Source organism: Halichoeres trimaculatus, unplaced genomic scaffold (genome assembly GCF_033239565.1).
Source record: "Halichoeres trimaculatus isolate MK-OKI-2021-1 unplaced genomic scaffold, fHalTri1.1 fHalTri1_scaffold_6, whole genome shotgun sequence".
In the NCBI taxonomy this organism is placed as follows: Eukaryota; Metazoa; Chordata; class Actinopteri; order Labriformes; family Labridae; genus Halichoeres; species Halichoeres trimaculatus.
In genome coordinates this window covers 34,254,508-34,269,386 of record NW_027437184.1, presented here as the reverse complement: position 1 = coordinate 34,269,386, position 14,879 = coordinate 34,254,508, and the positions used below count along the sequence as shown (strand labels likewise).

The 14,879-nt window shown below is 40.6% G+C and overlaps 1 protein-coding gene across 1 annotated transcript in view; it reads right to left on the bottom strand.

Annotated features, from left to right (window-relative positions):
• zswim7 (zinc finger, SWIM-type containing 7) overlaps window positions 1-14,879 on the bottom strand; it is a 38,046-nt gene that overhangs the window by 4,822 nt on the left and 18,345 nt on the right. Inside the window, exon 4 of the mRNA XM_074672828.1 lies at window positions 3,062-3,166. Within this exon, the coding sequence (XP_074528929.1) occupies window positions 3,062-3,166 (105 nt within the window). The remainder of the gene's footprint in view (window positions 1-3,061; window positions 3,167-14,879) is intronic.

The window sequence follows — 14,879 nt, the reverse complement described above, 5'->3', positions numbered from 1 at the left end:
CAATATACAGGAAAAAAAAATCCTATGAAACACAAAGAGTATCATTTGAAAACTCAAGGGGAGCCTTTTACACGAATAGCTCCCCTTGGAAAAGTAAATGTGTTCTAAACAATACGGCAGCCAGACCATAATTCTGTTGCCTTGACGCTGGACAGGACAAGTTAAAAAACGGAAGAAAAAAAAAAATTTAAAAATGGAAAATAAAACTCGACTTCCAGGGGAGGCAGGTGCCTCTGTGTGGGGGGTCTATATAATACAAGGGGAAACACTGGAGAGACTTGTCAGTGGAGTGGAAAGTGGCTCCAGCTGTCTGTAAGTCATACAGCAGTTTCTGTGAGTTGGTGTCAGTTGAAGTAAGCAGTCAACACGCAATGTAGCGGAGCCAGACTTCTGACAGATCTAGTGTATGAGGCATCAGATTCGCCCACACATGGGCAGCAGTTTGAACCCAGCCTGTAGCCTCTATCCTGCATTTCACTTCTCCACTCTGACCCAGTTTCCTGTTTTATCTACGGTCCTCTCCATTGAAGGCAGAAAATAAAAAAAAACAAAAAATCAAAACTGAATCCATGACACAAAGAAGACGTCATCAGCATTTTGTAGCCTTGTAGCTCACACACTTTTATCAGTGACCTGAAACTCTAATAAACCTCCTGTCTTTGGTAAATGGGTACTTGAGTCGTCGTCTCGTAGTTTTCACCTCCTCTGCATCCTCTGTGGGTCTTAAAGGATAAGTTCGGTTTATACAGCTTTTACATTGTTTATACAATGAAGTGGAACAAAATACTCACCCAGAAGGCTAATCTGATCCAAGCAGTGCCTCGGGAGATATTTAGATCCAAAATCGTGCAGCGGACGTCCGTATAATGGGATCCATCGGGACATAGACAGTGCCGCTCCTAAAACTGCATTAATCATCCAAAAGCTCGTGTTTTTCCACCAATATTCCATCATGGTCCGCTCCGGGTTAGTCCTCTGTTGCAGTCTGTGTCACTCCAGACAGCGCTGTGTGGCTGTAATGACCTCTGAACTGACGAAGACTTTGTTTACCTTTGCCCCTCCGCGCATGCGCAGTACTCTCTGGAGAGCTGACTACTTTCTTTGAGGGGCAAACGTAAACAAAGTCTCTCTCAGTTCAGAGGTCATTACAGACACACAGCGCTGTCTGGAGTGACACAGACTGCAGCAGAGGACCAACCCGGAGCGGACCATGATGGAATATTGGTGAAAAACATGAGTTATTGGACGATTAATTCAGTTTTAGGAGCGGCGCTGTCTATGCCCCGAAGGATCCCATTATATGGACGTCCGCTGCACGATTTTGGATCTAAATATCTCCTGAAGCACTGCTTGGATCAGGAAAGCCTTTTGGGTGAGTATTTTGTTCTACTTCATTCTATAAACAATGTAAAAGCTGTATAAACCGAACTTATCCTTTAAATACCCAGAGTTCTGCAGGAATCTGCAGTAAATGGATGAGCCAGCTCTAGAGCTTCCAGTTGAGCACAGGTTTAACATAACATAGTTACTGCACAACTACATCAACAACAGAGTTCTGGCTGAAGCCTGTGAGTCCACATCAGAAACAGTGAAAGGCCAACTGCACACCCAGAGTGGGAAAATTTCCCAATGAAAATTAGATAACTTATGAAACAGATGGTAAAACAATGTAAACAAGAGGAAAACGAACAGGAACTGCAGGCTGCTTTCCCTGACTTTACCTCCTCTAGTCAGAGAGGATGGGTCAGTGGACAGAGCAGGAAACAGGGTGAGAGTGGGGAGTGAAAGCAGGAAAGAGGCAGCAGGTTTGGGCTGAACCTGGGTCGCCTGCATCAGGGCTGACCTGATGGCTGCCCAAGCAGCTGCCTGTTACAGCAGCTCTCTCTTCTTTGTCTGTTTCTTGTAATTTTTTTCGTCTCTTTTTCGTCATCTTTGTATTTGGAGTGGATCATTACTTTGTATGGTTCATTGTTAGTCATGGACACCAAACTTTTTGTGGCTTCAGTGATATTTTTACAACTTTTCTCCTGTGTTTGTCTGGAGATCCTACATGTAACCATGGCTGCATTGTTTACATGTGAAATTAGCTGTTAGCAGCCTGTAGCATGTCAATGCTAACTAGGGTAAGGCTTGATGATTTCCCTTGAGCTGAGGAGGAGGAGGTGAGGACGACGTGCTGGTGAGCTGGGAGGTGACGACGTGGACCTGTCCTTCCATCCATTGTTGTTGGGAACGTGGGAACTATCTCCGGTGGGATGGACGAGCTAGCCATGCTAGCCCAGCGGCAGAGGGGCTGCCGGAGGGCAGAGTGGCATCGTGCTGTTCACAGACGTGGCTGACGGAGCTGACATCGGACGCCGGCGCCACATTGGAGGAGCTTCGCCTGCTGTGAGCAGACAGGATCCAGGAGACAGAGACTGAACAGACTGCTGGGGAGGCTCAGTCCTGGACCCTGTGGAGGTGGAGACTGGCTGGGCTGGAGAGTGGTGGACGAGTGGTGGACGGGATGTCGTCATCTAATTTCTTATGGACTTTTTTTGTACTTTCTATACACTTTCTTACTTTTGTTTTCTTAAATGCTGCTGTGACTCCTGAATTTCCCCTTGGGGATAAATAAAGTATTTTCTTTTCTATTCTATTCTATTCTATTCTATTCTATTCTATTCTATTCTATTCTATTCTATTCTATCCTATTCTATTCTCTTCTACGGGGCCTTAGACCTCTCATACGGTGGCCCTAAGTTGGAAAATGTTTATCTTTTTGTGTTCCTTATTATCATCTGCTCTCTTCTGGGATCAAGGTGTGGTACTGTAAGAGTTTAGTACGTTGGTCTGTGTGTGGTCATGTGTAAACTCAAGGTTTTATAAATAAAGCTATAAAGGAATAAAACACATTAAACCTTCAATCACTGTTACAAACAGTTTACCCCAGCAGTGCTATGTTTTGTGGACACTCTCACTTTTATCCTGACTTCTGAAACCAAACACACCCTTCAAAAGAAAACAGGTTTCTGTGTTTGGGCACAGATAAATCATGATGCTCTTTGTTAATAAGACCCACCAGTAAGCCCTCGTTCCTGCGGAGCACGGTGTAGGCGAAGGCCGGGCACGGGCAGTAGTGACAGGACAGGAAGCAGGTGTACAAACGTCCTGAGCCTCCTGTAACCTGCAGCAGAAACATGAAGAGCACATTCAGTGTGTGGTTTGTGTTGTTCCTCTATGAAAGATGGAGCACAGAGTCAGTGAGAGCTGTTTCTTTACGGGGCTGCAGGCTTCATAAATCAGTGTAGATCACAATGCTGTTTATACTGGCTGCCCGCTGCTGCTGCTGCTGCTGCAGCCGAGCAGCAGAGAGGACGGTAAAGGCTGGAAAGGCAGGAAGGAAAACAAAATCTTTATGGTCTCCCAGAAGTCCACCTACTCGTACAGGAATGAATCTTAGTGGACTCATAAATATGTTTCCCAAGCACTTCTTCCTTTCCTCTTTCTGTTTAAAGACACAGACAGGATTTCTCTAAGTGATGGATGCTGGATGAGTTTGAGACCAACTCAGATTTTTCATCTTTACATCATTAGTCAGTTAAACAAAGGAGAAATACTGCATAACATAAACAGTATTATTATAATATTATCAAAGAGTACAAGGACAGTCACAGAAGTGCAGTGTTGAGCAGCCATACTTATTACTAAGAGCATTAATGTAAATCAGATTGTAAAGTAGAATTAATGATGATGCTGTTTAGCTTTAGGGTCTTCATGTCCAGACTGAGCCCTGATTATTCCCAGCCAACCTCTGCCCAGCTTCAGTTCTCTTTTCATTTGAACTCTAAATCTTCAGCTCATCTGAAGCTGAGTGCAGATCAGAGGAATCCAAAAAAAAGCTGAAAAATGCTGATTTCTTTCTTTGTAAGCAGGATTTCACAGATTTGGGGTTTGCCACTGGAAAAGATTTTAACATGCTTAAAGGGGATGATGCTGTCTCTGCAGAATGCAAGTCACATCCAACAGTTGTCCAAACTGTCACCACATGACCAGAGTAACATTCCTGAGAGTAAAGCAGATCTTCAGGAAAAGAGAGGAATGGATTCAGAGGGATCGTTTACTGGCCCATATCAATCTCATGTCTTTTTACATCTGTTGTGCCAGGATACATAGCATACTTTCCTTACTATAAATCAGATTTTTTCCCATAATCTGGCTGGTCCTGCAACTTAAATATCAAATAAATGAGGTGCTGTGTTGAATACTTTCATGGAAAAAGATCTCTAAAATCACACAGGAGGAATCCGACGGCACTATGCTGTGACAGAGGCTCTGCATCTCTGGTTTGGACAGCCTGACAGCTCCCAGTGTTTAGTGCCTGATAACGTGATTGAGAGAAATAAAAGTTCACACATGTCATCTTTGCTCTCCAAATTAAAAACAGTATTTCAGGATTTCAGTCACAAAACAGAATGAAAACTTCAGTAACTTTTTAAAAAGTGAGGATGTTTATATGATGGAGCTCAATTAAACTCACACAGCACTTCAATGGTCTCACCAGTGAAAGTGAAACTTAAAGAGGGTCACAGAAATGAGGTGCTGTAAGAAAAATACTGAAACTTCCTACTAGAATAGAATAGGATAGAATAGAATAGAAAATGCTTTATTTATCCCCAAGGGGAAATTCAGGAGTCACAGCAGCATTTAAGAAAACAAAAGTAAGAAAGTGTATAGAAAGTGCAAAAAGGTCCATAAGAAAATATACGACCACAGCCCGTCCACCACTCTCCAAGCCCAGCCAGTCTCCACCTCCACAGGGTCCAGGACTGAGCCTCCCCAGCAGTCTGTTCAGTCTCTGTCTCCTGGATCCTGTCTGCTCAAAGCAGGTGAAGCTCCTCCAGTGTGGCGCCAGCGTCCGATGTCAGCTCTGTCAGCCACGTCCGTGAACAGCACAATGCCACTCTGCCCTCCGGCAGCCCCCCTGCTGCTGGGCTAGCACAGCTAGCTCGTCCATCCCACCGGAGATAGATCCCACGTTCCCAACAACGATGGATGGAAGGACAGGTCCGCGTCCTCACCTCCCAGCTCACACCCGAGAACCAGCATGTCGTCCTCACCTCCTCCTCCTCACCTTGAGGGAAATCATCAAGCCCTACACTAGTTAGCATTGACATGCTACAGGCTGCTAGCAGCTAATTTCACATGTAAACAATGCAGCCATGGTTACATGTAGGATCTCCTGACAAACACAGGAGAAAAATAGTAAAAATATCACTGAAGCCACAAAAAGTTTGGTGTCCATGACCAACAATGAACCATACAAAGTAATGATTCACTCCAAATACAAAGATGACGAAAAAGAGACGAAAAAAAAATACAAAAAAACGGACAAAGAAGAGAGAGCTGCTGCAACAGGCAGCTACTTGGGCAGCGCCTGGCAAAAAATAAATAAATAAATAAATAATTATATATATATATATATATATATATATATATATATATATATATATATATATATATATATATATATATATATATATATATATATACAAACACTTATTCATTTAAGTTATTTTTAATAGTTCTCTCTCTTCTAGTAAATGCGGCTTAAAATGTGCTTTTTCCCATTCCCAGCCTTTGGTTATAATATACATCTGCCAGACAGTGGTGCATTTGAAAGCTTTTTGCGTTTTGCCATTAAATAACATAAAGCTTCCATTAAAGCAATGAGAATAACATGGGGAATAAATAGTAAAACAGGTGCAGAACTGTGAGATTTGGCAGCTTCTTCTGCAGTGTAAAAAAGTTTTTGGAGGAACTTCAACATAAACGTCAAGTAAAGACTTTGGAACTAGAGTTTTTATTTATATATTATATCTAACTAGCCAACTACATCTTTGCATCTTTGTCATTAAATTGATCTTTATCTCCTGTGACTTCATGGAGGGCGGTGAACTATTAGAGTAATCTGTAAATAATTTTCAGTGATTGGGACAGTGACTAATCAGGGTTGGTAATACGGTTGGTAAATGAAAAATTTGCTTTAAACTTGTCAGAACAGCATGTTAGATTTTTTTCTAGATGCGTCGTTTGCATATCTGTCGTTGTCATAGTATTTTTTATTTGGCCATTTTCAGTAAATTTAAGAATCAGTCTCTTTAAACTGTCAAATAGTGTAACCACAAAAACATGACAAGTATTAAATAATTTACCTTCCAAGAAGTTATCTGAGTGTACCTGACAATTTGGTTTTGATGTACTGAGCAGGTCAGTGTGCTGTAGTCATCAATGTTTTCTTTCTATTTTTGGTTTAAAATCATCTTAAATTTCATTTTTACAGTGTAGCAGACCAATAAAGCCATGGTCATAGGATTTTTTTGTGCAATATCAGATTTTTTTTAGGAGAAACATTGGTTACACCAAGTGTAACCACTGTGTTTACACCAAGTGTAACCACAGTTTCCCCAACTGACCATGTCTTTTACCTGGCTACCAAATAATATTTTCACTTGGCTGTCATCATAATGAAACTAAAGGCTGGTACACATTACAGGATTCTCCAAACCTACACACATTTAGAGACCACACACTTGATGATAACAAAAGACAGATCGCACAAGATTTCTCTCTCCTATGTTACAGTGTGTGGTTTGCACTCTGAGGACACCACACACTAACTTAGGGACTGTTTACACGACAACGGTTTTAGGGTGAAACGCAAAAGTTTTGTTGCATTTTTGCCTCGCGTTTACACGGAAACAGCGTTTCAGCCAACCTAAAACACAAGCTTTTGAAAATTGAATTGAATTGAATTGAAAATGGCCTCCAGAGTGGGGCATCTGTCGCTCCACTTTTGAACTTGGTTTTCCCCAATACACCAGATGATTGGCTCAACTCTGGAGATCTCCCAAAAGCTGCTTCTGGACAAGACAGCTATAGCACCACCTACAGGCCTGGCATGCTTACTGCAGCGTTTTCAGTCCCTTTGCGTTTCTGCATAAATATAGATGTTTTTCACTGCGTTTTAGTGTTTTCAGATAAAGCGTCATGTAAACGGGGCCTGATTCTTCAGCAGAGCTTCAGCTTCTTCAATATTCCAAATCTTGCGTGGTAAAATGTGACTTCGGTGTAAACAAACATGACGGACGAACAGGAAAAACAAGGATGGTTGTTTTCGGACTCTCAAATTTCGAAAAAAAAAAAAAAAAAAAAGCACACCCACACAAAAGAAACAGGATTATGGATTTTTAGTCGCAAATATTAAACATGTTCATTATCTACGATCTCTGAATCAGAGGCCTTCCAAGTGGCTCTGTAGATTATCCTGTACTCTCCTGTACTCTAACGAACTAAACCAGGAGAGAATACACTTGGGTTGACAAAGGTCCATGACCGAACCGTTGCACCTAAGTTTTTCTTTCTGGAAGTTGGCCAGTGTACAGGGTTTTTCTTTTTCTTCTGATGTATTTGGACTTTTTTGTCTTTATCCAACACTATTATCCGAGGAGTAGATGTGTCAAGATCTGTGCTGTTTCTGAGGTAAGAAACCTTAAAATCATATTTTGCTGTGCACTTCTATCTCCGTCCATTCAGTGTTTACATTTGCGTACCTCCAATATGGCTGCCCATCCGGGTAACTACCCAAATCATAATGTCACCGAAATGAGAAAATCAGACTGAAACCAGCCTTGAACAAGACTTTACAAGAGTTCACTGGAGTCAAAAGATAGATTCACTGACTTTCGCTATTTTTATTTTGAGTTTGCATCTTTTTGCTATGAAGCAGAGATGTGACTAGTGACGAGCCCTGCAGCTGCTTCATGTGTGAAATCTGAATGTTCAGCTGTTCAGACAGCAGCCATGGTGTTTGGATGGGATACTCGTCTTCTTTCACACAGCTGTTCACTCTAAAAATCTCTCTTTTAATAAACTCCTCTGGGCTGTGTGTCCTAAACTGATCCTGTACCAGCCTCTGAATCTTTTTTCAAGGTTCAAATAATAAGATATTAAAACTTCAGTTCTGTTTAATGTAATGTTCACTTTTCAAATGGTTAATAGAGATGATAAAATAGAGCTGAGGATGCAGACTTCTTTGTTTGACGTTGGTTATTAGTGGAGACGGAGAGCCTGCGCTGTAAACAGATGACTGGCTGAGGTGTTTAATGGTCTCTGCTGTCACCGCCTGCTGCACATGATGCAGACGCTCACCTTCTAACACAGACACTGATTTAAGTCTTGTCCTCAGTCACATGACACATGAGGACATTAAGCTGGTGGATTAGCTCAGCACCTCACAATAACTAATGTCTCCAAAGACCCGGAACAGAGTCCATTATTCTGTGAAGCATGAATAAATGATGTTTCCTACAGAGGTACAAAACCTCCCATTTCTTCACTGTGACACTTCATTATAACTAAGACACCAAAGAGACGACTGTACGGACATAAAGCAGCTCAGTGGAGATGAATAAAGCTCCACAAACAGCAGGGGAAGGATCCAAACACGGAAGTTTGGAAACCGAGCCAAAGACTGCCTGAGTTCTCAAAGAGCCAGCTTTATTAAAAACCAGCTCACACTCCGGCTTTCTCCGTGTTCTCTACTATCATTGTAAATCCTGCAGCTCACACAGAAACCAGCATCATCACACAGACACCACAAACTGTCCCAATCCACAGTCCGTCTGGATTCATGTTTCCTCAGAACGACTCTTAAATCCAGGTCCCAGGTCAGCCATTCAACCACAGGAAGAGTAAGAGCTGAATCGCTGCTCTGCTGGCTCTCGTGGGAATACTATGCTGGAAGCCGACATGAGTCAGCGAGCCAGGAGCTGGATGGACCTCTGTCCTCTGTTTCCAACCCACAAACAAGGCTTCAGGGAAATTTAAGCTCTGGGAAGTAATTAAGACACAAAATCCTCTGTCTGCCCTGGCAGACCTGGACAAAGGAGGGACCCTGGTGGCAGAAACTCTTAACTGTACATCTCCATCGCCTCCTGTAAGTCTCTGGACTGGTACTGAGTCAAAACACTGATAGACTACTGCCAGAAACATCAGACTACAATAAGATAAGTTCAAATAAGATACTTTGTTATTTGTTCCTCAGTGGGGAAATCTACAGAGTCATAATTTCAAATACGAAAATATAAAGTGAAAAGCATGACAGTAAGAATATATCACACAGAATAGTATAGTGAGAGTAACTTAAAATCAAAATATGCACTTATATCAAGCTAAACTTAAAGATCAAAGGTCTCTGAAAGAGGGTGGGACATGTAGTTCATTAGACACGACAGCTGATCATCACTCTCCTGACAGCCTCCTCTTATACAGGGTCTAGGGGATCAAGAGGGTCTAGAGGACAGCCCTCTGAGCTGGTCTTCTTCACCAGTTTTTTTTTTTTCAGTCTTGAGGTGTTGGTGTCTGTGAATAGCATGATGCTAATCTGCTCTCTGGTATTCTCTCTGGTGCTGAGTTAGTACCGCTAGCTTGTCCAGCAAGTCATCTCCACCTCCCTCTCCACAGCTCATGGGAGACATCGGGCCTAGCACTGGTTAGTGTCAATATGCTACAGGCTGCCAACAGCTGATTTTGTTTGTAAAGAATGCAACTATGGTTACAAGTAGGATCCCCAGATAAAAACTGGAACAAAAAAAGTAAAAAAAACACCACTGGAGACATTAACAATTTTGGTGTCAATGGTCAACAAATGAACTGAAAAAAGTAATGACAGGTTCCAAATATAAAGATTAGGGCTGTCATTTTAACGCGTTAATTAGATTAATTAATTACACCGCAAATTAACGCGTTATAAAAATTACTGGATCCCAAACCCCCGAGGTGTTCAAAGACGCACTTATTTTCAAATGTCTAGCATTTACAAACCGTTTGTCCTACATGGAAAGTGTGGTGTTCTCGTCAGATTTTCAAATTTCCGAAGGTCCCTAAATGTATCACATCTGACGTCAGCAACATGCTGGTGGAAGGGAGACCGCTGTTAAGGGGACTGCCGTCCACATCTATTTTTTAACACGTCCCTTTTTGAGATATATATATATATATACATATATATATATATATATATATATATATATATATATATATATATATATATATATATATATATATATATATATATATATATATATATATACATATATATATTTATATATATATAAACTCTCATACTGGTAATTTATCTTTGTCCTGAGACTTAACTTTGTGTGAACACTCAGTAGAACTTGGACTGTTCTCAGGAGATTATTGAGGGGTAACCATCGTATATGATGATAAAGTCAAATCAAAGACGAATTAAAAAGATAAACAACAGAACATCTTACAGAGAAGAGAGCTTTAATGGATACTGAAACCATCCTCTTGGATGGACTCTTACATAACAGTTTAAACTGGTTAAAGAAGAAAAGGCTATGTGGTTTATGAGATGCAGTTTAAGATTCATCAAAATGATTTAAAAAACTAAAATAGAATGAAGACTAATGTTAATCTGGTACAAGCAGAGGCTTAAAATCCTGGTTCTAAAAAGTGGCGTCACGTTGAGGAGCTGCTGTGACTTGTTCCAGAGTCAGAACCAGAATCGGTAAAATCAGTTTCTTCAGAGTCAGAACAAACTGATGAAAACAAACAGGTTTGAGGGGCGTGTCTGATAAAAAACAATCAGATTAACTATGATCAACGAGGGAGAGATACCAATGAAGGTCACATTCTTCTTGGAGTGAGGACCGCCCAACTCAAGAATATAAACTATGAAACAGGTGTCGGCAGTGCAGCAGGGAATGATAATAAACAGAGTGAAGGTGTTAGAGAGCTGTGGAGGGTGTGTACCTACCTGTCAGTCAAGTCTAATGTTCCTCTAATTATGTAAAGCTCATAATCTGAACATCGACTAATCTGCTGAGGTAGATGGTGTATTTGTTAAAGAAATGAACTATTCAGACTGAATGCATTTTTGGAGCAGGCTGTTAACAAAACTATTTTTGCTGCAATATCAGCTTTTTTTTTTTTTTTTTTAGAGTGTGGGTCATGTCTTCAACTTTTGGTGCCAGCTGGTGCTAGTAACTTCAACTCACAGTAGTTCTGTGCTGGCTTCATTTATTTCAGCTAGACTTAACCTCCTGACTACCAGTAGTTCAAATTTGTCCTCTGTGGAGGACATTTCTTAACATGAATATCTTCTAATTACTTCGCGCTACTGAATAAACTCCTCATGCCCTCTACAGAGGACATTTGGGGCTTTTCACTGATACCAAATGTTAAAGGGTGGGGCTTTGGTACCTTTCTCTTTTTCATTAAGGAAAATGGCATCCATCAGTGCAAGCTCATTTTATGGGAAGAGGAAAAGTAAGTGTATAAAACGTTTTAATGAGAACATTTTGGCTTGAAATTTTGGTGGCATATTTTATATGGGACTCTTAACAACACATTTAAACATTGTCTGAATATTTTTTACTGTATTTTAACATTCTAATTAAGTGTTTAAAAACTGTCCTCTGTAGTGGACATTAGTAGTTATTTACTTCATTTTGTTCTGTTTTTTTATTTTTTCAAATGACAAGAAAGGGGCTCATTCTCAGAAGCAGAGAGAATTTTACTGCAGTTGTTGATAGAAACTCAGATATTGAGTTGTCTGATGAAGATCAAGATGCAGAGGCAGAGGAAGATTACTCAGAGAGCTCTGAGGATGAAACTCAGGCAGGGCAAGCAGATGATCCAAGTCCAGTTGGTGTCAACTGTGGAGCAAGAATCCAAAGTACACCTTCAGTTTGTTTTGTAAAAAAGGTCCAAGAAAGACAGAAGGTTTGTCCAGGTGTCAAGGCCCCTTACGATTGCTGAGTACAACACCAACATGCCATCCATCTTCCAGAAATGGAGACAAAAACATATGCAGCAAGATGTCACAGATCCAGCTGCGAGGGCAAAACATATTTAATGTTCACAAAGTGAAGGTTTTCCTTTGTGTTTCCAAGAAGAGGAACCAAATAAGCACAAAAAAGCAAAACAAAAAGGAAAATGGACAGTTAAAATAGTTCTTATATCCACTTTTTGCTATTTTCTTTGGCACTAAATGATTGCCATCAAGGTTCAGCTTCACATGTTCGGCGTTCCGATGTCCTCTGTAGCAGACACATGATATCTGAAAAATAAAACCTTTTTTTTTTTTTTTCAAAAAAATGTATTTAGTATTCTAATGACCTCACAAAGATTGGGAAATCTTAAAAACTTTGTGATTGGACAATATTTTTTTTTCCTGGACACTTGTGGCCACAAAATACTAAATTGTGGCCATAAATAACAATTTGAGGTCAAGATTTTTAAAACTTATGGCCACAATTTAGCAAATTGTGGCCATAAAATAGTTGCTATGCAGCACCCTTTCAACAGAGACGGCAGTCAATATGATTTTATCTTTCAAATTTTGCAACTTAACTGAGTTACAGCAGGACAGATCTCCAAATGAAGTTATTTTGTTTGTGTTTGTTTTGGGTTGGAGTAGGAGAAAGAGGCTGAGAGTTGTCTCAGTCTCTTTCTCCTTCTCCAAGACTTTGAGGATGAAAACAACACCTCTTCCGTGTAGACCTGCAGCCTGACCTGCTCTGCTCAGACCTTTCTGAGGTGACATGAGGTGAAATTTTTAGGCACTGAAAGCTCATGATAAAGGCTTTGTCTCAAACTGATCACTGCTGCTGTTGAAGTAATTTGTGGGGAGGTTTTCTGAGTTGGGAAAGGTTTCTCTCAGCTGCCCTGGAACAACACTTTGTTGAGCACCGAAGCTTCAGACTCATGAAAAACAACCCCTGACCCTGAGCGGTGTCAAGCTGCAGAGCTGTCCCAGTATATTTTCTGCTGGCATCAATTCATGACGTCAACAGCTTGAACTTCTAATTTAGGAGGCGAGGAAACTTAAATGAGGGTTAATTTGACGCTGATCGCTGTTTTTCTGAAGGTGATCCAAACTTTCATCTTAGTATGGCCCATTACAGAATTAATGATCCAAACAAAGAGATTTATTCATCCATTCATAGGCTCTCATTACATACTTTAACACAATTAGAAACACTTATCTGTTCCTCATCTGCCGCCATCTGAACATCAGAGCAGCATCACGTACTCCTAAAATCACACACATGTAATCTACAGTCAGACTAATCAGTAATACACACCTCCTTCACAAGTTAACGCACAACCTCAGTGTTTTGTACAATGACTGAACACACTCCTGCAGGCGTTTGATTACTGGAGGACTGAGAATACACTCTGCAGTACCTCTGTCTCCGACAGATCACGCCAACTATAAAAAGGTCACACAGTGTTATGAATGAGATAAGGTGAACAGCCAGAGTCGTGAAATGCCGTGTTCTCATGGGTTATTTATTTTTTTGATTACACCTTCCAGGAGAAGAGAAAATATACAAGGCTACATAAAAAACAGAATGTCAAAAAGTGTTTATATACTTTTTCTCCAATATATGTCCTCTGAAACAGAGCACAGCTGGCACCTACAGGAAACTTAATACTGTATTTGTCAATGAAATACAAACCAAACTATTATTGGTAGGGGTGCACCATTCACAATTTTCTGGCTGATCATCGATCATCTTTAAAAAGCCTGGCCTGCGGATACCAAATTTTATTTTCTATTTTTTTATAACTGACAGCATACCAACCGACTGATCAATCGGAGCCAATTTCCTTAATTTTGGGGCATCGGTGACAGCCAGCCATTGTTGCTTTTTGCTCTGAGACCTAAAACTCGGGACACTTTATTGGTTGTTTAAGTTAAAACATAAATTTTATTGTTTCACAGGTATTGTTCAATGATTTACAATAAAATAAGATTGGAACATTGAAGGTATATGCTGTCAGCTATAGAAAAAAAAATAAATAAATCCTTATCCGCCAAAATCGGTATCAGCAGGTTAGGCTTTTTAGAGATCAGTGATTGGCCAGAAAATTTTGATCGGTGCACCTCTAACCGATACCTAGGGACAGGTACCGTATTCACGTAAAATCAAAAGGTACCATGTTTAGGTACCTAAATGCATCCTTGTGACTGAGGGAGTGGAGGAAAAGGCGATTTTCCATGCTGGACAACACAGAATTGCAAGGTTATATATATTAAAGAACAAATATGTTGAATAGAAAAAATATGTCTATTATATTATCAAACAAACTGATATTTTTTAAAGACATAAACACAAAACAGTACCTGGCAATTGGTACTGTTGAGTACCAGTACCAATTGCCAGGTACCAGACATCGGTACCGTGTCGTTCTAAATGTGAAACGTCTCCATCCCTACCGATAGCAAATCCAGCTTTGAGGGGCTGGTTCGGCGCCAATACCCCATACCAGGATTGGATCAGTGCATCCCTAAAAATAATGGGTCGGCTGACTGGTTTCACAGTCAATCTGAAGCTGCTGTGAGGGAAGAGAGAGCAGCAGCGCTCTGGTTTCATTGAGTTGAAGTAACAGGAGCAAGGTTAGCTAATGAAAACAAAGAAGTGAAACAGAAAACAAGACGTCATTTACAAGTCAAATGGAATATTTAAGTTTTTTTGTGATGAACCAGAAACACCACAATCATTTTTCTTTAAGGCATCAAAAAAGCTAAACAGTTGTTCGATGACTGCCTGCTGAAACCAGAACTGTGGGCTGTGTCCATCCTCTTCTGCTTTGCACACAGACTGGTTTCTTGTGTTGAAACACAGCTGGATGATACCACAGGACCCAGAAACACTTTCAGAACCAGATTTAGTGCACACAGTTTTAAAAATGTGTAAACACTCAGATTATCGACCACAGGATGACGTAACCGTGGCCACATATACGTATTTCACACAGTCTTTGTTCCACAAATAAGTCTGATCATTTTCTGGGAATAC